The sequence below is a fragment of the Prionailurus viverrinus genome, chromosome B4 (assembly GCF_022837055.1).
Source record: "Prionailurus viverrinus isolate Anna chromosome B4, UM_Priviv_1.0, whole genome shotgun sequence".
In the NCBI taxonomy this organism is placed as follows: domain Eukaryota; kingdom Metazoa; phylum Chordata; class Mammalia; order Carnivora; family Felidae; genus Prionailurus; species Prionailurus viverrinus.
This window is the reverse complement of record NC_062567.1, coordinates 60,836,432-60,862,597: the sequence shown is the minus strand read 5'-3', so window position 1 is coordinate 60,862,597 and position 26,166 is coordinate 60,836,432. Positions and strand designations below refer to the sequence as shown.

Here is a 26,166-nt window from a genome sequence, read left to right as displayed (position 1 = left end):
CATTGTCTTTGTCTAAACTGTGTCTCTGACTGTCCTGAATTTTCCAAGTAGGGCTAAGGTAGAGCCTGAACCATAGAGTGCAGATCCTGACTCCTGATGCTTGCTGGGACTAGTCATTAGTTAAGTAAGCATGGTTCAAACAGGACAGTGGCAAGTTTTCACAGCGATAAATCTGTGAGGAGGGAGCAACAGTAGCATTGTCTAGTTGCTTTATCATTCGAATAACATTTAATTCCTTTTTCCCCTCATTTATTTTATAAATAAATAAATAAATTCTACTTTTAAACAAAATAGCCCCGGTTTTCACATCTTCACATCATTAATTGAGATGAATTTGATTCTTGACTTCCTTCAAATGAAAAGTAACATCTTTCAGCAAACTATAGATAATGGAAATATCAAATACTTTAGTATTCTTTGTTTTCAGACCTAAGCTAGTTATCAGCTTTTTTCTAAATGCAGCTTGGCTAGGTGATTGAGATAAAAACTCTAACCCCTAGCTTTTAGGCCACCTTAAGGTTACTGTGCTTTCTGTGTATTGTATTTTCAGATGTTGTTTAAGAAAATTAGGAATTCTTGAAAGTATTTTGAATGTAGTTTTTATCTGTTGTTAATGGTACTCGGAATTGGACTGTAAAACCTTTGAAATGAAACAGTGATGAGAGTGCCATGGCCTATTAAAAAACATTAAATAGTTAACTATATGATATTATTAGCTATTTAATTAGCATCTTTCTTAATAAGATCTTTCATGCTGTGCTGTGCTTTTATTTGTTCTTATTTCCCATAGAGATTCTCATTTTAATAAGTGAATTTAAAATAACATACTAAGTTACAGCTGTTATACCCATTAATGATTCCTGTAATCATCCATTGCTTACTTTATTCCAATGAATATTTCCCTTCCAAAATTAACATTTTTGTTCAGGGAAAAATAGCTTGATTGGGATCATATAAAATGCTTATAAAAGTTGTCTTGCTCTTTTGAGCTTATGCATGTTCTCTGCTTTTGCCTCCCCATTATCTCTCTTTTCTCTATTACCTGAACTCTCTTGTTTTCTCTTTTATTAGATTAATCTAACTATCTTGTCAGTTCAAAAAGTAATCCTTTAAATTTTCAAGGAAAAAGAAATAGATTAGCCAAATGTATTTTAAATGCAATTTAAGTTTAAGGACTTAAATAGTGACATGTTTTAGTTTCTTGTTGAGTATCTGGTCTGTTTGTATATTAATCAAGTGATATTTTGTAAGACAGTATGTTTTGGTATATAAATATTATCTTCCCATTTTTACATGAGTTATAATTGTTGAGAGTTTTTAAATGCCAACTATATATTTTTGGAGTGGGGAAATCTTTCTGTCTCCCTATATGTGTATATTTTCTGACTCTAAAGATAAAAATTCTGAAAGTTCTTGCAGCAGTGACTTTGATTTTCTAACTTTTTACTTTTTAAATCAATACGTTTTTAAGTTTATTTATTTGTTTTTTGAGAGACAGAGAGAGTGAGAGCACAAGCAGGGGAGGGGCAGAGAGAGAGAGAGAAGGAGACACAGAATCCGAAGCAGGCTCCAGGCTTCTAAGCGTCAGTACAGAGCCCAGTGCAGATCCTCGAACTCATGAACTGTGAGGTCATGACCTGAGCCAAGGTCAGATGCTCAACTGACTGAGTCACTCAGGCGCCCCAGTCAATACTCTTTAATAAATGTACATATCCATCTATTCGTAGAGTAGAATAATATGAAATAACCTGGGTCAGCTGTGAAAATAGCAGTGCTTCTGTATAGAAAGTATATGTTAGTACATCATTATTTTGGGAGAAAATGCTAACAGCTGACCCAGATTATTTCATACTCTTCTACTCTATGAATAGATGGGTATGTACATTTATTAAAGAGGATTGATTTAACGAATTAAAAGTTTAGAAAATCACAGACATTGCTGCATTAGCTCTCAGAATTTTTAACTTTGCTTATCTTTAGAGTAAAAAAAATACACACAGGGGCGCCTGGGTGGCGCAGTCGGTTAAGCGTCCGACTTCAGCCAGGTCACGATCTCGCGGTCTGTGAGTTCGAGCCCCACGTCGGGCTCTGGGCTGATGGCTCAGAGCCTGGAGCCTGTTTCCGATTCTGTGTCTCCCTCTCTCTCTGCCCCTCCCCCGTTCATGCTCTGTCTCTCTCTGTCCCAAAAATAAATAAAAAAACGTTGAAAAAAAAAAAAATACACACAGATCACCTTGTGCTCATAACATTTTACAGTGAGATAAATAATCTACTTCACATAATTTGAGGAAGATGTAGGTATAAAAATAGCCATTTTTAAAATTGACTTAAATGCACTCACTAGTAATACCTCCTCCCTCCTTTCCCTGAAAACTATAAAATAAAATAATAGTTAAAAATAGTGATGGGAAAAAAAATAGTGGCAGGGCTTCTTAGAATAGTTATGAAGATGATAAGTTTGCAAAATGATTATTTTAAGAAGGTATGATTTTAGTTGTTAGCTAACTAATGTAACTACATAGACTTATAATTAACCACCCACTTACTTTCCCCATAGTTCTAAGATGATAGGCACAGGTAGCCATTTGTTAAATCGTTTTTTCAGGGGGTGGGGTAGAGAAAGTGACGGTAGAAGGATACAGCACTGGGGATGAACTGCAGAGAAGGGTACTTCGCTTATTCCCATTCTTGCTTGTCTTTACAGTAAATGGTGGGCAAGAAATCCAGAGAAAAACTGAAATTGCTTTTTCCACTTTGTTTTTGTTATGTCTTGCCCTTGAGATTCTGTGGGAATATTTTAAATATTCTCTCCATGGGGCACCTGGGTGGCTCAGTCGGTTGAGTGTCCGACTTCGGCTCAGGTCGTGATCTCATGGTTCGTGGATTCAAGTCCTCTTTTGGGCTCTGTGCTGACAGCTTGGAACCTGAAGCCTGCTTCAAGTTCTGTGTCTCCCTCTCTCTCTGCGCCTCACCCACTCATGCTCTCTGTCTCTCTCTCAAAAATGAATAAACATTAAAAAAAAATTTAAATATTCTCCTCCAGTTTACCCTTATGCCAGCTTAACTTCAGCCGTTGAGAAACTATATTCCTTAGTAAGCATGGAGAGAGCTGCCCTGGCCTCACATTCCTGGATACTTCCTCCTCCTGTGTACATCTTTGGGGTTCCACAAAATGACTGTCTCCTTGAGTCTTATTCATTCATTCACCAAACAGTGTCTTCTCATACACTACCAGTGTAGGATACATTAGGAGACATCAAGATAAATAAGATGTAATTTTTGCTTTCCAAAGTAAGTCATTTACAAATATCAATAACAGAGGTTAAAAAAATAATTAAGAGGAATGAATGAACTAAGCATATATGCAGAGGAAATCAGAATACCTTTAGGGTAGGGACATGGGAAAGCTTCGTGGCAGAAGAAATGATTAAACTTTAAGTCTTTGTTCCCTTTCTTTTAAGGGAACTTTTCTCTCTTTTTTTTGCATTTTTCATTTTTAACTAGACATGATTACTTGAACGTGTGTAAGCAGCATTGATAGTAAAAAATAGAGAAATATTTAGTCCTAAAACAATATAAGATTGAGATGTCAAGAGTGTTTTTTATTGCATATGTAATATTTATTGCGGTCTCCTGATAGAATTTTTATTTTTATTTTTTTCTGTTGGAATTTTTTAATTTAATGGTATTAAAAGTAAGAAAGTGACTTAGCAGAATGCCCTATTATATGGAGTTCTTGTTTGTTTTAGAAAAAAGGCTTTTCGGTTTTTCTTCCATAAGTCTTCATAATGCAAGTTAACAGTTCTATTTTTATTTTGCGATAATCAAAGCCCCAACTTGTCCCCAACCTAAACAGTCATAGGAGGGTATGAGAGACTCATGGAATCATGAAGGCAGGCCAGTTAGCTGTGGTGCTGGAACACCCGCCTTGCCCTACGGCCCTTTCATCTCAGCAGTGGTTATATGAGCACAACAAGCTTTAAAATTTCCCAGATGTATCATTTTCTCTTTTCATAGAAGGATAGAAGAAGATAGCAGGAAGGCATTAATGAAGGAGATGGTACAAAATGTAAGTGGTGGGAGGTTGCTGGCTAACACTTACATTAGCAAGTTAGTGAATTTTTTTCTTCCATTTTTAAAGATACTGAATCATCCATTTGAATTATAGTGACCTACTTTCTCCCCCTAAATCTTTCAACATACCCTGCTTTCTAGAGACTATAGTTACATATATAAGGATGTGGATTTACAGAAAACTGTAGGCAGCAATACTGTCTTCAGCAAGATTTGACTTCACCTCTTATTTTAATTAGAGGAAACTACTGATGTTGGAAATGAGGAAAATTGTAGGGAAAAAATCTTTTAAGCCACCAGGCTGTTTGAGGATGCTTATCTAGAACAGGTGTCAGGAAGTCACCTAACTTCTTGGGCCTCAATTATTTCATCTGCAGAATAAACAGTTGAATTCAGAGGTCACTTCAGACTTGAGGAATTGTTATTGATTCTCTGTTCTTAGATGGAGGAAAGTCTTCTTGAGTTTCGATTGAGCTAAATGTAGAACTTTGCTGTACTTCTTGTACATCAGCACCTAACATAAAGATCAGGGATCAAAAGAGAAAAATAAAAACCCAACTCTTTGCTCTCCTCCTTTTATCTTACCTGGCCATACAGGATCAAAGGACAGTGTGAATTGTCTCCTTGCTGACCTGGGTGGCCGGGCTATAGGAGAGACAGGGAGACACAAGGTGAAACTTCTGTTCTGGTGATTGACTTCCACTCTATGCCCTGTGTCCAGCCACTAATGTAGTCAGCATCAGTTTAATGTGTTGGGCTGTACCTTTGGCCTCCCACCCTTCCAGGGTCTATGAGCACAATCTTCCTTTACACTGACAACCTTGTTCTGATTAAGAGAGTGTGAGCAGTAAAAGTAAAATATTGTTTCGGAGTCTACTATAATAATCAAGTACCTGAGGGATAATCAGAATTGCATGCATGTACTTGGCCACTTGAATTGTCCATAACTATTTAGAAAATATTTAAAAGTCTTTTTATTCAATATAAAATCAAAATCTATTGCATAAGCAAACTCAAAAAAACTTTGCTCTGATTTCTATTTCCTCTTTTTTTCAACTCAAAAATATCTCCTGAATCAGCTCTTAATTATTGAAGGGGCAATCATTTGTAGTTGTCTAAGCACTTGCCTCTACCACTGTCTCCTGCTATTTGTCTAACAACTTCTGAAACAGTTTGTGGTCTAAGAGGTTGAAGCTAATTTTGGATAAACTGAAAATTTGTGAATTTTTTGTGAATTGGATTGCTCTTTGCCAATTTTATCCCATTTGGGGGTACTAAGCTGCTAAATTTTAGCAAGTATTAATTCTAAATTACAGATGGCGTCAGAGCAGTGGAATGGCATAGGAAGTTTAGGCTGGATTCATCCATTGAACATTTTACCCAGTGCCTTCTATTTGTAAGGTACTATGACTCTGTGTACCTTTACTCATTTAGGAATGCCTAATGGATGCTCTGTGTTACAGAATCATGTCCAGATTATAACAAATTGCTAAATCCCAGAGAAAATTATCCGTATATGTTAAATATGGTATAAAATACTCACCTTAGGGGAAAAAATGCTGGAAAAAGAACTTTTTTTTTTAAATAACTGGCTGCTTTTTTTCTTTATTTATTTTGAGAGAAAGAGAAAGTGTGAGCGGTAGAAGGGCAGAGAGAGCATCCCAAGCAGGTTCTGCATTGTCAGCACAGAGCCTGACACGGGGCTCAGTCTCACAAACTGTGAGATCATGACCTGAGCTGGAATTGAGTCCCATGCTTAACTGAAATTTGTTTTTGAAGAATAAAAATGCTAGAAAAAAAATTTTTAAAGAATAAAAATTCTTAGCCTTGAGAAAGTTAGCATAAAAGGCACAATAAAATCTTAAACGTTCTCATCACAAGAAAAATTGTAATTATTTATGGTGATGGATGTTAACTAGACTTACTGTGGTAATCATTTCATAATCCATATTGATTCATACACCTGAAACAAAATGTTATATGTCAGTTATATCTTAATTTTGAAAAGTCAGTGTAATCTATGACTTTATTTATAACAGTTGGCAAGAGGGCACCTGGGTAACTCCGTCAGTTGAGCATCCAGCCCTTGATTTTGGCTCAGGTCATGATCTCATGGTTTGTGGACCGAACCCCATGTCAGGCTCTGTGCTGACAGCACAGAGCCTGCTTGGAATTTTCTCTCTGCCTCTTTCTCTCTCTCAAAATGAATAAATGAACTTAAAAAAATAGTTGGCAAGGATATTTTAGAATATAAAATTCCTTTATTTTAAAACCTTTGTATTACTTTTTTCTCTTTCAGGCTAATTTGTGTTTTGTGGATATTGACAACCATTTTATTGAATTGCCTGAAGAGTTTCCACAGTTCCCCAATAAGGTGGATTTTATCCAGGAACTCTCTGAAGTGCTTCTTCAATTTGGTATCCCTCCTGAGGGCAGTCTCCATTGCAGTGAGAGTGCCACAAAACTGAAGAATCTGGTTCTTAAGGACTTGGTTAATGACAAGAAGAATGGCAATGTCTCCACTCATAACATCAGCATGTATGAGTTACTGAAGGGCAATGAAACCATAGCCCGCCTCCAAGCTCTGGCCAAGCGGACTGGTGTGACCGTGGAAAAAATGGACCTCTCTGCCTCTCTGAGTGAAAAAGAAAAGGATTTAAAGCTGCAGTGTGAAGAGGCTGAGCTAAGGGACTACCAGCTCAATGTGCAGCTCCGCGAGGTCTTTGCCAACCGCTTCACACAGATGTTTGCAGATTACGAAGCATTTGTGATTCAGACTGCCCAGGACATGGAGTCCTGGCTTACCAACCGAGAACAGATGCAGAACTTTGACAAAGTAAAAAAAAAAAACATAGTTTCCCTTTTTTTATGACTCGTAGTGGGCTGTCTTACTAATTTCGTTAACTTTTTTAAACACAGATTTTTCCTCTCTCCCTTCCCGTTAAGAACTTATTCTTATATTTTGTCTTTGTCCTATAATGACGTCTCAACTTGTCCATGCAAAGGTAACATTCTAGTTTCAGAAGACAAAGTTTTACCTCATCTTAGGATCAAAAAGAGAGGAAAAGTGAATAAATTAGGTTTTATGACTATAAGTCTAAGGTTCTATTCCAAAGTTTGTGGGAAAGGAAGACAGAAAATGACACTGGCTTTTGATTGTCCTGCTGAAGTTGAAGCTTCTGTCTAAGGTTTACCATAGAGTTTTCTGGCAGATTTTCTTGGCATATCTACCAATTTTTTTGTTTATTTTTGTTTTCTAGATAAAAGCACTTAGAGGTGTGCATTAACTCTTTTGAGTCACTAGGGTATAGTTCAGTCCCCTGCTTCAGTTTTGCCAAGGCACGATATTGCTATTAGAATGCATTATGGCTTTTTGCTAAATGGTATCTTTGTGTCTTGAAAGACCTCTCAAAGGAGCTAATGTATTCTAAGAAGCTAATTTACAATTATAGAGTCTCTGACAAATATTAATAAAAAATTTTGTAAAGGTGGGTAGTATCAAAGGTTATTTTCTGATTTCCTCAGACATTTTTTTCAGTTGAAGTATATAAACTACACTGAACGGTTAAGTTCTGATACATTTTATGTTTGAGAAAACTTCTTCAATAAATTAAGAAGCCTTCACTTCTCCAAATGTATTCCTGCTCTTAGGTTCCTTTCTTATTAAGCTTAACCTTTTTTTCCTCTCCAACTTGGAACTAATCTGTGTACACTCATGATTTATCCTTGGGGCAATTCAAATTCTTATCTAAATTGAGCACTGGTACTTTCTTCCTTCTTAATCTTTATGTAGCTTCAAACTATAAATGGAATTCTTTTTATGTAACGACTAGAGAAATGAAAGTTTCATGCGGATTCCAGAAGGCTTGTAACCATCTCATTTTTCAGTAGGAAAATGTACAGGACTATCACATGCTAGTTCTCCAAGCCAAGTCTTTGCTGATTTCAGTGTTGTAGTCTGTGAGGGTCTGAACATCAAAGGCAGACATTTGGCCCATTTAGAGGAAAAAAAAAAAAAACTGTTTGCTCTAGAAAAAGTAAAATTGGTACTCACCTGTAAAATATCTTTTGAAGAGGTGTATTGATTTTTAGAGACTGCCGTGAACCTTTCTCTGGCTATTCAGATTTATGTAAATACATCTGAACTATGGAAGCACTTAAATTGAATAAGTAGGTTTCCATAAGGAACTTTTTTAAAGGCTTCCTAAATTTTAGAATGAAAAATAAACATGCTGGTAAGAAGCCAATGACTATTAAGGAGGAGATTGTCAGAACTTACCCTTCCGTCTTCCGCTTTCTGGCTTCTGCCACACTGCACCTACTCAAAAGAATGAAAAGCAAAACCAACCCAGCAGCTGAAATAGTAATTCACTTCCATATTTCAGCTAGTACCAAACTGTGACTAGAATTCCTGTACACACATGGACCTGACAAAAAGAACACTTTGAATTAAGAACTGGTTACAATTTACTGAACCATTCCGTGCAGCAGACAGTCTGGTAACAGGAACCTGCAGCTTGTTGCACATGTTTTCTCCAAAGGCTTGAATAGCTTTGGATGGGTTTTCAGGCAATACTTGTTTTAGTTAAGGCCCAGACTCTTCAATCAGCACAGGTCTGGAAGGAGTTTGATCTTGAACAGTCTTGAACAGTCTTGATCAGTCTTGAACAGTGTTGGGGCCTAGAAAAACATCCACTTGAAAAACAAAGATTTCACCCATAGGCACAAATTCCATGTTTTTAGAAGGTTATGACTTATGTATATATCACAGTCGTATCCGTTGATCATGTCAGTGCCTTATGACTCAGAGGTATACTGCATAGACTAGGAATAGAGAGCAGAAAAAAATCATAGCTCATTAGAAAAAGGGTCAAAAATTATTGATAAGTGAAGAGGATGGTTGATGATATGGCAGCATCTGATCCGCCATCTTTCACTAATTATGCCCTATTTTCTATATAATGATCATGAGTTTCAGCATGTAAATTAATTTTGAAAGGCTAAAGGACTAAGTCACCTAAACTCCATGACTTTAAAAGGAAAAGTGAATTTAAAAATCTTTTAATTTCATGCATCAGTTTTGCATGTTACAAGATTTTTTTTAAATGACCTCAGCAACAAATATTTTTCAGATTTACCATGTAGTACTAAGATAGTGTCTTTGCACTAATAATTTCTAATTATCTCATTACAGGCTTCCTTTCTGTCTGACCAGCCTGAGCCTTACCTGCCATTTCTTTCACGCTTCATTGAAACACAGATGTTTGCTACCTTTATTGATAATAAAATTATGTCTCAGTGGGAAGAGAAAGATTCTTTGCTACGGGTCTTTGACTCTCGGATTGAGAAGATAAGACTGTATAATGTAAGGGCACCCACCTTGAGGACATCTATCTATCAGAAATGCAGCACTTTAAAAGAAGCAGGTACATTTGTCACACCTTTTAAAATTGACTTAAAATTCATGATTTCTTTTTACACATTGTTGGCCTTATAAGCTGAAAATTAATTTTCAATTTTAGATTTCATGATTAATCCTTATACTCTATCAAGTGTTTTCTATCCTTTTGTTTCCTTCTGTTTCTGTGAATTAGTGTCCATCCTATTCCTATTTGACATTCCTCTCCCCTTAAAAGAGGAAAAAGGGGCGCCTGGGTGGCGCAGTCGGTTGAGCGTCCGACTTCAGCCAGGTCACGATCTCGCGGTCCGTGAGTTCAAGCCCCGCGTCGGGCTCTGGGCTGATGGCTCAGAGCCTGGAGCCTGTTTCTGATTCTGTGTCTCCCTCTCTCTCTGCCCCTCCCCCGTTCATGCTCTGTCTCTCTCTGTCCCAAAAATAAATAAACGTTGAAAAAAAAAATAAAAAAATAAAAAAAAAGAGGAAAAACAGTGAAAACTTGAATATAACCATAAGGTTGCTATGATTTTTGTCTTATTCTCTTTTATTGCCTTAAGTGAAAAAATGTAAATTTCTTTCTTGCTGTTTATGTTGCCTTTTTACTTCTCACCTCTTTTCTCTTCATTAAAAGAAAAATAAGTATTAATTTAAAATAGTGAATCTGAGATGCTGCCTAATTTACATAACTACAACAATTTATTTACTTTCTAGTGGTGCCATTAATTAGAATTCATTTACTGAAATTAAAATCTCTGAATTCTTATATTCAAATTAGAGGTTTTTCTAGGGCGCCTGGGTGGCTCGGTTAAACATCTGACTTTGGCTTAGGTCATGAACTCGCGGTTCATGGGTTCAAGCCTTGCATCGGGCTCTGTGCTGACAGCTCAGAGCCTGGAGCCTGCTTCAGATTCTGTGTCTCCCTCTTTCTCTCTGCCCTTCCCCCACTTGTGCTCTGTCTGTCCCTCCCTCCCTCCCTCTCTCGCTCACTCTCTCAAAAAATGAATAAACATTAAAAAAAAGGTAAATTAAAAAAAAATTAGAGGTTCCCCAACCCTGACACCAGTTTTTTCCCTGAGAGAACCATCAGTCTTGGCCATCAATAATGTAGTCCATTAAATAAATAAACATATTAATAGTATTTTCTGAGTACTTACTATGTTCCAGACATCATATCACATGCATTTTTGGATTTGACCTTAACAATGAGGGGGTTTATTTCAGAAACATTTATTTCTGTTTTATGACTGTCCTCATTTTATAGTTGGGAAAGCTGAGAGGTTAAGTAACTTGCTTATGGTTGCTTGGCTAGTGATTGATAGAGCATGATTTGAACTCAGGGTTGACTGATTCTAGCACCTGAAGCCTTACTACCACATTAGATGTTTATTTAGTAAAGAAACATGAAGTGTACCAGTCCGCACAATTTTATACATTTCTACCTTGTTCCTAACACTTCCTTTGCCAAATAAACTGCCTCCTATCACCTGAATGCCCCTTTCTTTAATTTTTTTTTCCCCTTCAAGCATAGTTGCTATTTGAGAGCAAGTTTTTTGCTGAAGCAAAAAGAAGCAGGAAAAGAGTTTCTTTGTTCTGCCTCCATGTTTGCCTTTCTCACTTTATTTAAATAGATCAAAGTCACAGGAGTGGTGATGCTATAGTTGTAGCATATTTAAGGAAAGAAGTATGTGAATGATGTCTTTAGTATTAAGAGGTCTCTTTGAGAATTCATGATTATGCTGAAACATCATTCTGTTTTATTCCCACTTAGGAGGGTAGATCCTTGGAGCCCCTTCAGGAAATGGCAGTTACCTCCATATTTCTGGAAATTGAGGGAGTGGAATGAATGAAACTGTCTGTGCCTATTCAGAGAATAGTATGACTTTCAGTGCTTTAATAGCCATGTGAATAATATAATGCCTTGTTGAGAAAATTTCATTCCAACCTTCATGACAGAATTTTTTTAATGGAGCTAAGCATTGATTCCTTTATTTGTGTGCTTCCAGAAAATCTTTTCAATTAAAATAGATTTTCTGTCAGCCCCTCAAAGAGGTTGACATTCCCACTATCATCACAGAAATTATATAATACTCTTGAAAATACAGCATTATAGGTTTAACATATGAAAATGTGATTAGACTAAAGCACTAGACTCCCAGGAACCTAATTTATCAAAAGACTTTTTTTTTAAGTGAAAGAAGGCAGCTGGCTGTGACTGTGTCTATATCCCCCATAAATGGTGCAGTTATTTCTTTCATCATGTAAAATTATCCTCTTCCCACCCCAAACAAAAGTATAGAGGTTGGCATTTGTTGTTTATTATTGACTTTTATTGGGTATTTTTTTGTCCTTTGTTGTTTTGATTTTATTTTTTGTTTTGCCTCTAACTAAAAAGAATTTTGATTTGCAGGTGAACTCTTTAGGCAGAGGCTATCTGCTGTTGATATTGTGGCACCAGAACCGCATGATTTCTGTGCAGAAAGACAAGTTGATAGTAATACAGAGTTTTTCTTTTTTCTTACCAATCACAGAAAATGAGTATTGGCACAAAACCTTGAAAATCTAACAAGCCCGTGACCTCTCAAAGCAGGCATTTAATAATTTCTAAATGTTCAGTATTCACTGGTGGTATAATTACTGAAAAGTAACATTGCGTTACACTCCCAAGGCAATCTTAAATATAAACCCTAGAGTAACTCATTATGAATCATGATTTTTGTTTTCAAAAAGCTTCCTGACTAAAGGAGAATAACTCAGTATCAGATGGATTTCTCTGTCATTTTAAATCCAGCGGAAAAACTGAAGCTACCTTTTTTTTCCCTTTCATGAGAACAGAAGCATTCATTGGCAGAGATGGAATTTTGTAGTATTTCATGGAACATAAAATTGGCAGGGACTTCAGAGAATTCCATGCCATGAATCTAAGCTTTATTTTGCCTAAACCATCTGTTAATTAAGTGTTTTATAAATATTAGGAGCACTGAGAGTATAGATAGGGTTGTGAAGAGCCAGGGGGCATCACTGAAAACTTAAATATCATTTCATATTAAAACATGGCATTCTTTTGCCTAACATAAAACATATGGACTGTGTTTTAAGAGAAGTTAGAAGTTACACATTAAAAATAAAATGAAATTCAAGAAGTTTTGGATAAATTATTCTGAATTATAAAGGAAAAATAGGGAAGTTTGAGATAGATACCTAATATTGTGAAGTTTTAGTCCTAGAGGATAATAGTGACTTCTGCAAAGTATCCCTCACTGCTGTCATCAGACACAAGCAACTGGCTTAGGTGAAACATTAACCACACACAAGATGGTATTAAGCATGTTCTTTTGAGAAGTGTGGAATATGCCATGGACAGATCCACTTTCCACTCAAAAGGAAAGTTTTTTTCAAAAAACTTTCCACTCAAAAGGAAAGTTTTTAAGACTATGTATGGGGAATAACCAGCAGTACTCAATCTGCTGGTATTGAACCGGGCAAAATAAATTGGTTCCATGAAATACTTATAAAAATACCTTTTTACTTCTCTTAAATCCCAAGATTAGCAGTTCCCACAGTATGATCTGTTTGTCACACAACCACAATTACTGCTTGCTCTCCCCTTTTGGTAATCTAAAGGATTAAAGACCTAGTCTCACTTCACCAATATATTTTCTCTTGAAAATTCAGTTCATAAAAACATTTAAGATCAGATTTTTTTTTTACTAGAGAGATCATTTGCTATTTCTTGGGTCTTTGAGATAATCTCCTAACTTTAAGCAGTTTTAAATAGAAATTTTGAGTAATTCCTATCTTTTAACTTTGGCCTATTTTATTCTTCAGAAGGCCAGTTTCTTATCCTCTGGACATTTTCTAAATGCCTGCTTATTTTATTCTCTGCATTACCCCTCCTGATCTAATAAACACTCCTAAATGACTCCTACTAATGAGAATGTGAGTGTTGCTAAAAGTGAAGTCATAAACCTTACATAGTTTCTTGTTTTTACAAATGGAGAACTATGAGTATTTAATGGGTCTGTGTACAAAGAAATAAAAGTAAAAAAAGCTACTGTGCTTGCTTTTCCTTCCTTGTCTTTCATTTGAAGGACAATATTTTATTTGCATCATTTTCTTAAATTTGTACTTAGAACATATTTTCATTAAGAAAATATTTTTCTTAAGTATTGAAATATTTAATATTGAAGTATTAAAATATTGAGTATTCCACTTAGGGGAGACTTGTTTTAGTACTAAATTATAGATTTTTCAACCCTGCTGCTCTGCGATTGACAAAGGCAGAAAATACCATGAAAATTAGTCATCTAGTGTTTACTTAAAATTAACCTTTTTATATTTACACTGATTTCTAAAGAACTTTTATAAAAATCTGTTTTAGAGTGTCAGAAAGATTGAGTTCCTTGTTGGTGCATGAGTGGAGGAAGCATTGTTTTAAGGTTTAGCCAATGAAATGTCTCTAATTTGTTATAAATTTAATTTATAGCCCAATCAATTGAGCAACGACTAATGAAAATGGATCACACTGCAATCCACCCACATCTGCTTGATATGAAAATTGGTCAAGGCAAATATGAGCAAGGGTTCTTTCCAAAGCTACAGTCTGATGTCTTGGCAACAGGACCAACTAATAACAAGTAAGCACGTTCTTCACTTGAATAGTCGGTTGAAGGGATAATGAAGGGTAGGTACAATGCTGTGCAACTTTAATGGGGCATTGTAACCATTAACTATCTTATCGATCTGATTACTTTTCCAAAGACCAAAACAACCCATTTGAAATATGGATTGGGGCACCTGGGTGGCCCAGTCGGTTAAGCATCCACCTCTTGATTTTGGCTCAGGTTGTGATCTCATGCTTTGTAGGTTCAAGCCCTGTGTCAGGCTCTGTGCTGGCAGTATGGAGCCTCCTTGGGATTCCCTGCCCCTCTCCCCTGCTTGCACACACGCAACTCTCTTACTATCAAAATACATACATACATACATATTTTTAAAAATATATGGATTGACGTTCTATGAGTATTTGACTTTTAATTCCATCATGTAAAAAATCTAAAGACTAGACATATTTTTCATTTTTTAAGTAGTGTGTGCTTGGGAAGTTTCCCTTTATTTTTTATTTTTTTAATTTTTTTTAATGTTTGTTTATTTTTGAGAGAGAGAGACAGGGCATGAGTGGGGGAGGGACAGACAGAGAGGGAGACAGAATCGGAAGCAAGCTCCAGGCTCTGAACTGTCAGCACAGAGCCCGACACGGGGCTCGAAACCACAAGCCATGAGATCATAACCTGAGTCAAAGTCAGACGTTTAACCAACTGAGCTAACCGGGTGCCCCGTGGGAGTAGTTTCCCTTTAAATGACCAAATGTAATGCCATCTAATGGAATTAGAAAAATGATACTTTCACTATCTGTATTAGTTTCCTAGGACTGCTATAACAAAATACTACAAACTTGGCGGCTTTTAAAACAACAGAAATTTATTCTTCCATAGTTTTGGAAGCTAGAAGTCCAAAATCAAGGTATTGGCAAGGTCCTTCTCCTTCCCAAGACCTCTAAGAAAGGAGCCGCCCTTGCTTCTTACAGTGCTGAGGCCAGCGCTGGCTTCAGGCATTCCTTAACTTGTAACAGTATTAACTCCAGTCTCTGTCTCTGTCTCTGTTGGTCAGGAAAAAGGAAAACATAGTAAATTATCTTTATAATATGTGATGGTAACACTTGGCTTAATTTAATAAACACTATTCTAAGCTAGGTACTGTGGTATTTGGAATTTGTTGGGGTGCATGTATATGCAGTAATATTTGTGTATCCTTGTGTTTGTACTGCTTATACTCTATTTTTAATAACCTGAAAGGAATGAAATCCTTACTAATTTCCTAGCTGAAGGTGTTCCTTTATTTTTTTTATTTTTTAAAAAAAAATTTTTTTTTCAACGTTTATTTATTTTTGGGACAGAGAGAGACAGAGCATGAACAGGAGAGGGGCAGAGAGAGAGGGAGACACAGAATCAGAAACAGGCTCCAGGCTCTGAGCCATCAGCCCAGAGCCCGACGCGGGGCTCGAACTCGCGGACCACGAGATCGTGACCTGGCTGAAGTCGGACGCTCAACCGACTGCGCCACCCAGGCGCCCCTATTTTTTTTATTTTTAACTTTTTTTAATGTTTATTTATTTTTGACAGAGAGAGTGGGGGGAGGGGGGTGGCAGAGACAGAGGGAGAAACAGAATCTGAAGCAGAGTCCAGGCTCTGAGCTGTCAGCACAGAGCCCGACATGGGGCTCAAACCCACGAACTGAAAGATCATGACCTAGCCGAAGTTGGACACTTAACAGACTAAGCCACTCAGGTCCCCCTGAAGGTGTTCCTTTAAATATGTTTCTAAAATGTGTCAGAATTATTAATTCATTTAGTTCCAAATGTGAGAAAGCTGTATAGTGAGAGCAGACATATTAAAGGGAAAAAATGCTGTGCATGGATCACACAGTTGCAGTACTGTTTGCATTGCTGTTTCTTTTCCTTTCAGAGTCTAGTATTCATCATTCATAAATATATACCCCTTTACAGCTCTTAGTCGGAAAACTTAGAAATTTTCATCACCATATTTTTTCTGCTTTCAAATATACCTTTTCTGCCAGTGGAGCCTTCTCTGTGCCAACACAGGGTTGGTTATGGAGTTGATCTGCTGATAACTAATATTAACCTGATTCTACACTGGCTTCTCTGCTGACAGCATTGAGTACATTAGCTCATTTTTATAAGCATACCCCTATATATAAACCTCCATTGTTTTACCTATTTAATGAGTGAGTTTCAGAGAGAGTCAACAACTTACTCCACACACCTAAGAAGTGGTAAAACTAGAATTCAGACCTAGGTCTGCTAATTCAGGGCCCAGGCCCTTAACTGTTACATCACCTACACATAGTGTCTGGCTCAGCTACTCCAAAACAAGGGTGACACATGCCTTGTCTTACTTTTGGAGTTGGAAACTGTGCTTTGGTAGCCCCCAGGAAATTTTGAGTGACCTAAAATACTGAACATAAAGGTGCACTATGAGGAAAAAAGGTAAGTACCAAAAATTTTGTAACATACATAGTTTTGCAAATAGTCCAAAAGAAACATCTTACTTTTAAGCCATCTTTCAAGAACCTTCATATTATTTACTTATTTAGTTTGGGCCATTTAGTCAAAAGGCATAATTCTACTTCTTTTTTATTCCCTTCACTGAATTCTCTGCTTGCCTCTTCTGAAAATTCAGGTGGCTCACTGCCACTTACATTTTGTGTACCCAGTGTAACAAGATCTTCCACAATGAAAGAGCCCTCAGATACCTCACTTCTACCTTAAAATGGACTCTATTAGGAGGGGTGGCCCCAAAGAAGATAAGATAATACTCTGAGGAGCAAGGTACATGTTAAGCGCCATCTTTCCTAGGGAAGAACTACATGAAGCAGTGGTTGAGATCAAATGGCCTAACCCTGAAGACAGTGGCATTATAATGTGTTGGTAGAAGTCTGAGATTGGGTTACTGGCAAAGTTAGGATTAGAACTCATTTCTCCTTACTCCAGGGACCGAGTTCGGAATTCTCATTCATAAAGCCTGGAGGTCTGGAAAGTCTTCAGTCCAGTATCCTTTTACATATTTGGAAAAGGAGTGCTGTACAGTGAAGTAAAAAATTATGTCGGTGGAGTATGTGACTTTTGATCTTGGGATTGTGAGTTCATGCCCCACTTTAGGTATAGAGATTACTTAAATATAAAATCTTAAAAAAATAAGAATTTTTAAAACTTTGATTAAACTCTTTTATTTAAATAGATTGTCTAAACTTCAATGAAGTCAGTAGTGGAAGATGATTCATGAGGAAGGTGGAAAAGTTATGTATTCACAATGAAATCTTACCCTCCTGTAGAAAATGCAAGTATTTATACTAAGATCTTGGAAAGGAAGATTGTGGAGATAATTTAATGTGCTGCTTACAAGATAGAAATAAATAGCTAATGACTGAAAATGTTACCTTACTTCGTTAATTTGCAGGGGTTTGCCCTCCATTAAAGAAGTGTTTCTGCTCTTTTAACCCTTTTTTTCAGTTTATTTATATATTTTGAGGACGTGGGGGCAGAGAGAGAGGGGGGTGAAGAGAGAATCCCAAGCAGGCCCTGCACAGAGCCCAGTGCGAGGCTTGAACTCAACAAACTGTAAGATCATGATCTGAGCCAAAGTCAAGAGTCAGATGCTTAACCGACAAAGTCACCCAGGTGCCCCTATTCCTGCTTTTTTAAACACTGAACTTAAAAGTGTGCTAAGACATATTGACCAGTATGGGGGTTCAAACCTTCCAGATGATTGTACTAGATATAATATTCTATTTTTCAGAAATGAATGAGAATTTTCCATCAGAACAGACTAGTCATCAGCTTACTTGTTTTTTCCTATGCTTATAAAATATCCTAATTGTATGAATTACTTTTATATTAGTGGACTATTAATTTAAATCGTTTTCATTTCATTTAAATAGTATTTCCTTTTAATAGCATTAGGTTGTTCATTCATTTATTTAGCAAATATTTATGGAACCCCTACTGTATGTGAGACACTGTCCTGTTCACTGGGAATTTAGCAGTGAACAAAACAACAGAAGTCCCTGCTTTCAAGGAGGAGGAGACAAAGGAACTTAATTTGTAAAATAAATAACCTATCAGGTAGTGATAAGATTTGTGAAGAAAAATAAAGCAGAAAAGGGAAGTAGGGAGTGTTAAGTAGGGAAGATTTCAACTTTAAAATCTTACTGCAGTATTTTCTTGCTTTTAATCTTGTGTATAATCCCAAGGTTGAGCCCTAAGCATTACATTTTCAGGTATATTGTAGTCTGAAAGAGAAAAGGTCTAAGAACTCATGGCAGGATAAAGAGATTTATAACCATGCCTCTGCAAATGGCTGACCAACTATTAGAATTTCATAGGCTGCTTTTGAAACAAAAGCAAATAAGCAATCATTAGTATTTCAGCGAATGTGATCATCTTTGGCAACAATATGCTTAGTAAATGAGACTTAATAATGAAAAGAACAGAATAATTCCTTGACAAGACCAGGAATGGGTATAGTTCATCATAATTTTCTCAAGCAGATGATCATTTCCTTGTTTTGAAAATAAAATAGAAACAAAATTAAAAATTTTTGTTCCACAGGAGTGTATAGTGAGATGCTAGTTATATCATGTAAATTAATATTTACCCTTTTCTTTACCTAAAGCCTTTTCCACTTTTGCCTGCCAAGGAAACTGTTCTGCCATTTGTAGTCTCCTTTTCTTTATTTATTATATAAATGCATTGGCTTGTTTTTATAGTCTATTTTTACTATTTATTTGACCCACTCTGTCCAGTAACCCTAATTTTTTAAATTCCTGAACAAATATTACTATGTTTTACTGACCTTTTTTGCTACAGGGCTATTTCCAAAGCCCCCAGCCCTTTATACATTTTGTTACTTATACTTCCCCTTTGTTTATTATATAAATTTATCATCTGGTGTTTATATTCTGCTTCAGAGTTGTGAAAGAAAAACAATATTCATGGTACCTGTTGAAGATTTGAGACACACTTTATTCAAGGGGGGCCATGTAGGGACCGTTGCACTGAGGGCTTGCAGTGGGAGAGAGGGAGATTGAACTTTATTCCAAATACAATATGTGGTAAGTAGGAATTTATAGTCAAGTAGCAGAGTGGAAAAAAACTTACTAAGAGGAAACATCAAAAGTAAGGTGAGGGGTGGATTTTGACTAAACCAACCTAACAGGATTCTTGCTGAAGGCAGGCCTGGGTGATCAGACATCACCTGGGGGGTTATGGATGATGTAGAAACTGATCAGACTGGCACAAAAACAGATACATAGAACAATGGAATAAAATAGAAACCCCAGAACTAGACCCACAAACATATGGCCAACTGATCTTTGACAAAGCAGGAAAGAACATCCAATGGAAAAAAGACAGTCTCTTTAACAAATGGTGCTGGGAGAACTGGACAGCAACATGCAGAAGGCTGAAACTAGACCACTTTCTCACACCATTCACAAAAATAAACTCAAAATGGATAAAGGACCTGAATGTGAGACAGGAAACCATCAAAACCCTAGAGGAGAAAGCAGGAAAAGACCTCTCTGACCTCAGCCATAGCAATCTCTTACTCGACACATCCCCAAAGGCAAGGGAATTAAAAGCAAAAATGAATTACTGGGACCTTATGAAGATAAAAAGCTTCTGCACAGCAAAGGAAACCACCAACAAAACTAAAAGGCAACCAACGGAATGGGAAAAGATATTTGCAAATGGCATATCAGACAAAGGGCTAGTATCCAAAATCTATAAAGAGCTCACCAAACTCCACACCCGAAAAACAAATAACCCAGTGAAGAAATGGGCAGAAAACATGAATAGACACTTCTCTAAAGAAGACATCCGGATGGCCAACAGGCACATGAAAAGATGCTCAACATCGCTCCTTATCAGGGAAATACAAATCAAAACCACACTCAGATATCACCTCACGCCAGTCAGAGTGGCCAAAATGAACAAATCAGGAGACTATAGATGCTGGCGAGGATGTGGAGAAACGGGAACCCTCTTGCACTGTTGGTGGAATGCAAATTGGTGCAGCCACTCTGGAAAACAGTGTGGAGGTTCCTCAGAAAATTAAAAATAGACCTACCCTATGACCCAGCAATAGCACTGCTAGGAATTTACCCAAGGGATACAGGAGTACTGATGCATAGGGGCACTTGTACCCCAATGTTTATAGTAGCACTCTCAACAATAGCCAAATTATGGAAAGAGCCCAAATGTCCATCAACTGATGAATGGATAAAGAAATTGTGGTTTATATACACAATGGAGTACTACAGGGCAATGAGAAAGAACAAAATATGGCCCTTTGTAGCAACGTGGATGGAACTGGAGAGTGTGATGCTAAGTGAAATAAGCCATACAGAGAAAGACAGATACCATATGTTTTCACTCTTATGTGGATCCTGAGAAACTTAACAAAAACCCATGGGGGAGGGGAAGGAAAAAAAAAAAGAGTGGGAGAGAGCCAAAGCATAAGAGACTCTTCAAAACTGAGAACAAAGTGAGGGTTGATGGGGGGTGGGAGGGGGGGGAGGGTGGGTGATGGGTATTGAGGAGGGCACCTTTTGGGATGAGCACTGGCTGTTGTATGGAAACCAATTTGACAATAAATTTCATATATTGAAAAAAATTAAAAAGAAAAAAAGAAACTGATCAGACATTGAGAATGATCAAATACTGAGGATGGGGGCTCTCCTGCTAAACTGACTTAGCAACGTTCTTGTCAAAACTGGATTTTATAAGGAAGTGCACAGAGTGACCTAGGAGAAGGTTCAGAAGCCTAACTAAGGTTTGATCAAGCGAAGAATCTTTCTTTGTCAGTGCCTTAATATTCTTTTTTTCTGGATCTTCCTTCTCAGTCACCCCAGTTTTTTTTGTATCCTTTTTACAGTCTTACTTTAATACTTTGTTATTGGGACATTTCCAGGGTCTCCACTTCAACGATTTATCACTAGGACTTGGTATTTTTTGTCCCAATATAAACCTATTTTTTTATTTTTTTATTTAATTTTTTAAATTTTAAAACCTATTTTTTTAAACTATTTTAAGAGGGACTACCTTTCTTGATGTCATTTTTATCATAATTATTCAGTGTTCCTCTAAATAGCAGACTGAAATGAAATGATTCAGAAGCTTGAAACCAAAGGCATGCGTAAATTACCTTAAAAGCAACAAAAGAAGCTGCATTCTCATTTTAAGCTTTTTGTAAATTGCATACTTTATTAAATAAAAAAATAAAAATAATGAACTGTCAGTAATACAATATGACTTTTCCTGAGTGCCAAAGTATAAATTCATTTTTTTAAATTTATATAGCTCTGTGCTATCAAGAATATACGCAAGAGTAGATACTCTTAGAAAGTGTGATGAATACATAGTCATGGGGATGATAACTCAAGATTTGAGAAATTCTTAAAAATGGTTTGATTTAAAATAATATACGCTCACTAGAAAATTTAGAATACTTGAAAGTGATAGGGTAAATTTTAAAACGCCCATAATGCCATCACCATGAGATGTCAACATTTCTTGTCATGCTCTTCCATTGCATAGATCATGGTGTGCATGTCCATGTTTACTTTTTCACAAAATTAGGAGATTATTTATACAATGTTTTATCTTGTTTGTTTTCCCCACTCATTATTGTACCATGAACATTCTCCTATCTTAATATTCCTAGCAACTTTTTTAATGATTACATATTTCATTATATAGCACCCCCTACTGTTGAACAGTTAGGTTGTTTTGAGCACATTTACTTGATCCTGATTAACTCTTGGTTGTAAGATCTGTTATTAACTCAAAAGCTTTTTGGAAAATTTATACATTAAACATGTATATGGAATAGAAGACACATTAATTTTAGGAACATTTAAAGGCCAAACTATGAGTCTTGGATTAAGGAAACAATTTGTTATTACATACAGGTTGTGAGGAATGTCTGTAAGCCTAAATGTTAGACTGGATTTCTGATTATGTATTTAGAGTGTATTTATAGAAAGTCCAGGTGATGTACAGACTGCCAAAAAAACAGTGACAGACATACCAGCTCTTCGAGAGTTTATAGTAGAGAGGATTTTATAGGAATAGAGATAAGTGATTGTAACACAATGTGATAGGTAATAAAATTGGGGAGTATAAGAAGGGTAGACAGTTTAGAATTGGAAGAATTAAAGAACATTTTCTGTATAACATTGAAGCTATCTGAAAGAATAGAAATTGGGAGGAAACTTCAGGGACAAAGGCTCAAAGGTGACAGAACTGACCCCATTGGAAACACTGACTTAGTTGAAAATAGCTGGAGTTATAAGATGGTACTAAGTGTAGCAGAGAGATTGGTTGAGCTAGGAATTGAATGATAGCCATTGGATATGACAGTTAAGGATATAAATGGCTTCAAGAGCATTGTCGGGGGAAGCTTATTTGAGATAAACCGAACATCCAAAGGTAACTAAATAGAAGCCTTATATGTAATCTTTTAAGAATTTTTACAGGAAAGAGTGAAGCAAGAAACTTACACATAACTGTAGAGGGTCAAGAGAGAGACCAGCATGCTTGTAAGCTGAAGAGAAATTATTCAGTTGAGAAAGAAAAATTGGAGATTCAGAAAAAGATGACTAGGGTCACCTGGGTGGCTCAGTTGCTTAAGCGTCCAACTTCAGCTCAGGTTATGATCTCATGGTTGGTGAGTTCAAGCCCCACATCGGGCCCCACACTGACCTGACCATGCAGAGCCTGCTTGGGATTCTCTCTCTCTCTCTGTCTGTCTCTCTCTCTGTCTCTCTCTCTCTCTCTCTCTCTCTCTCTCTGTGTCCCTCCCCCGTTTGTACACTCTCTCTCCCTCTCAAAATGAATAAACTTAAAAAAATAAAAGAAAGAGATAGTTAATGCGGCAGGTTGAAGAAAGCAAGAGAGAATTAGTCAAGGAGTTTCTTACAGGTGGCAGTAATAGTTTTGAGCTATGGCCAGTATATTTTATACTTTGGGATTAGAAGAAAGATGAAATGTCTGTGTATACATCGTTTAAGCAGAAGGCAGGCAATTGAGGGGAGGCCCTTGAGGATAAAGCGAAAGGTTTGGAACAGTTTTTGAGGGGAATGGGAGAGAGGTGATAAAGGGCATGACAAATCAACCACTAATCTACATAGGTATGAGAAGTTACACGATAGTATTCATCCAGGGTTTGGGGCTCTGTTGGACAGTAAAGTGGAAAGGAGAGGATCATTATGAGGTGATACTATGTATTTTTTTAACCTCAGTTTTTAAAAAGTACTGATTTTAGTGATGGTTACATGTCTCTGAATATAATAAAAACCGCTGGAATTGTATGCTTTAAATAGGTGTATTGTGTGGTATTTAATTACATTACAATAAAGACATTACATATTTAAAGAATTGGTTGAAAAATAAGTATTGTTAGTCTTTTAAACAGTACATTTTTTCTATTTTGGAGATAAGTGATCGCGTTCTTGTTGTTTGTTTTAACCTGCACCTTCTTGGGTACGGCTATTTTTCCAGTCGCTGGGTGAGTCGGAGCGCCACGGCGCAGCGCAGGAAAGACCGCCTTCGCCAACATTCCGAGCACATTGGATTGGACAACGACCTGAGGGAGGTATGTGGGCCGCCTTCCCAGGACGCCTCCATACAAGAGCCATGAACTAGGCTTACTCAGCTCAGCAGTTGTCATGGTGCAAGTTCTTCCGATTTCTTTACAGAATGGTTTTGTTTTATTTTAAAATAGTAATCCTTTTGTACTGACTTTAAAAGAACACCTTTTTGTAATTTTAATACACCTAAAATACGGCCCTAAAACAAGTCTCCCTGTGTACCACATCAAGTAAAGGCTAAGTTTAGGATACATTTTTGGTCAGTATGTCTCCTGTGGGGGGAAAAAGTATACAAGAAACATATTTTAAGTTTCAAGCATAATTTAAACTTAGAATAAAGATGCATTTGCTTGTGCTTTATCCTTGGATTGTGGACACCATTTTGTAAAGTGTTTAGAAATTATTTTTGAATTAAGATCTTTATGCTTTATTTGTACTACTTAAAAATACAAGCATAGTTATACATTTGAATAATTATAAGTAAGTTTTGGTTATTGTAATCAAAGAAAAATGCAATCGGAAGATCTATTAACTATTTTCTAAACTCAGATGTGTAAAATAAAGCAGAAAATATCATTCCAAATATCTATTGCTTTTTGGTTGAAATGTTCATACATTTATGATTTTAAACATTTTCTTAAAAATTGAAGCATAATCTGTCTAGTGCTTTTCTTTGTGCTATCATATTTTCTTCTTTCCCCTCCCTTTTGCTGTGACTTTATATCATATGCATGCACATTTTGCTGGTCTTTTTCTCCCTGTCCTTTTTTTTTTTTTTTTTTTCGCTTTTCTGTCATTGGCACTTCTCCATCCTCTTAGCCTTCCGGGGAACTTTTGGTCTGTCAGAACTCCATGGCATTCTGGGAGTGGGATCAGGGTCTACCTCCTCCTGCACGACTTCCTAAAAAATCCTTCTCTGAGTGCTGCCTGGTATGTTCTTTGCCTGAAAGTGCTTTGCAGATGTTCCTGAATCTTGTCTTTGGTGTCCTTGAATCCACATGTGTGTGTGCATATAGCTGTAGAGCCTCACATCACCTTGTGACGTGAATTGTCAGCCCCTCAATTTTGCTCTCCACTTCCCGTTATGTTTGATACCTTTTCTTGGTGGTGTGTGCTAATGCAAGTAATTCTGAACTCTTGGCAGGTAAAACTAATTATTCAGATTCCTTATTAGTGGTATTTTGAAGGTAAGGGGGGAGTTGTGGAGGGACCAGACGTAGCACTTGTGTTCTTTCAAAGGAGAAATATATTAAATGTTCAAACTCCCTTTAAGTATTTTGCAGAAATGGAGAAATAATTCATTTTTGAACAGTTTTTCTTTTCTGGCTGGGTTTTACTCCACAGTATTTTAATGAACTTCCTGATCTGTTTTTTGAGGGTTTTGTTGTTGTTGTTTTGGTTTGGTTTTTTATTGTTTTAGTTTGAAATGTGTTTCCTCTCTTCCTGGTTTGTATTTTATGTGGTAAGAAAAGCAGATCATCAGTATAGAATTTTAGTTCTAAGAGGAACCCTTGAGGTCACCTTGTCCAACATTACATGAAGTCCAAGAGACTTGCCCAAAGTTAAATGGACACACAAGGCAGAGCTGGGCCTATAGCCCAGGACTGCTGATAGCCACACTGGTCCTCTTCCCAATAACCCTGTTTACCAGGTTGCACTCAACAGCTCCTCACCTGAGGACAAGAGGAACTTAGGACTCCTGGTTTGTTATTTTTGTCTTTGACAGAAATGAAGAAGAGCATAGTAGAAATCTCGGAAGAAATCTGGGGTCACTTCCTTTTAGTAGTAAAATGAACTTCTTATAAAGACATTCCTTGTGAAAGACTTCTCTTTCTTCTCCATTTTTCACCTTAAAGTACACCTTTTCCTCCAACTGGCCCAAAGAAAATTACATTTTTATCATCACTTGTTTACTATAAAGGCAAGTGCTCTATTTCTTGCAATGTACATAGGCAGCCTCACTTCTTGTGAGGAAGGGCCTCCTGCCACCCCCTCTATCCTCTGTGTGCATGTCCGAGGAATGTTGCTCATTCCATGGCTTCACCAGAGATGCTCAGGAGAAGACTGGGCCCTATGGCATTCGCTGTTGGCTGATAATCATATTGCCCCATATGTGCTGTGTACTTGGTAAATATGACCAGTCAAAGGATAACCCCATTCTAGCTTGTTTTCATTTATAAAATAGAACATACACTTTAACAGGGCTTTATTCTTAATCCAGTTATTTACTTAATAACCTAATTGTTCATATATTTTTGAAAAAACAGAAATGCCAAGACCTGTTTCTAGTCTCTAGCCTGACAGTGTTCCTCACTCCTTCTAGCCAGTGTTTCTTCCTAAGCTAAGACTGAATCTTCCCTCTTCTGGAGGACTGAGTCACAGTAGTTCTCTCTGCATGTGCACAAGTCCTAAAGGTGGAAGAACAGACACAGGGGAGAAACAACCCCTTTAACATTTGCCAGTTAACATTTGTT

The 26,166-nt window shown here is 36.8% G+C and overlaps 1 protein-coding gene across 7 annotated transcripts in view; it reads left to right on the top strand.

Annotated features, from left to right (window-relative positions):
* DENND5B (DENN domain containing 5B) overlaps positions 1–26,166 on the top strand; it is a 198,650-nt gene that overhangs the window by 117,932 nt on the left and 54,552 nt on the right. For all 7 annotated transcript variants that reach the window (XR_007153926.1, XM_047866470.1, XM_047866467.1 and 4 more), the window contains 4 exons: positions 6,374–6,910; positions 9,269–9,500; positions 13,953–14,103; positions 23,604–23,697. Coding sequence is in view for 6 of the 7 variants with exons in the window: in XM_047866470.1 (XP_047722426.1) it covers positions 6,374–6,910; positions 9,269–9,500; positions 13,953–14,103; positions 23,604–23,697 (1,014 nt within the window). In the remaining variant the exon portion in view is untranslated. The remainder of the gene's footprint in view (positions 1–6,373; positions 6,911–9,268; positions 9,501–13,952; positions 14,104–23,603; positions 23,698–26,166) is intronic.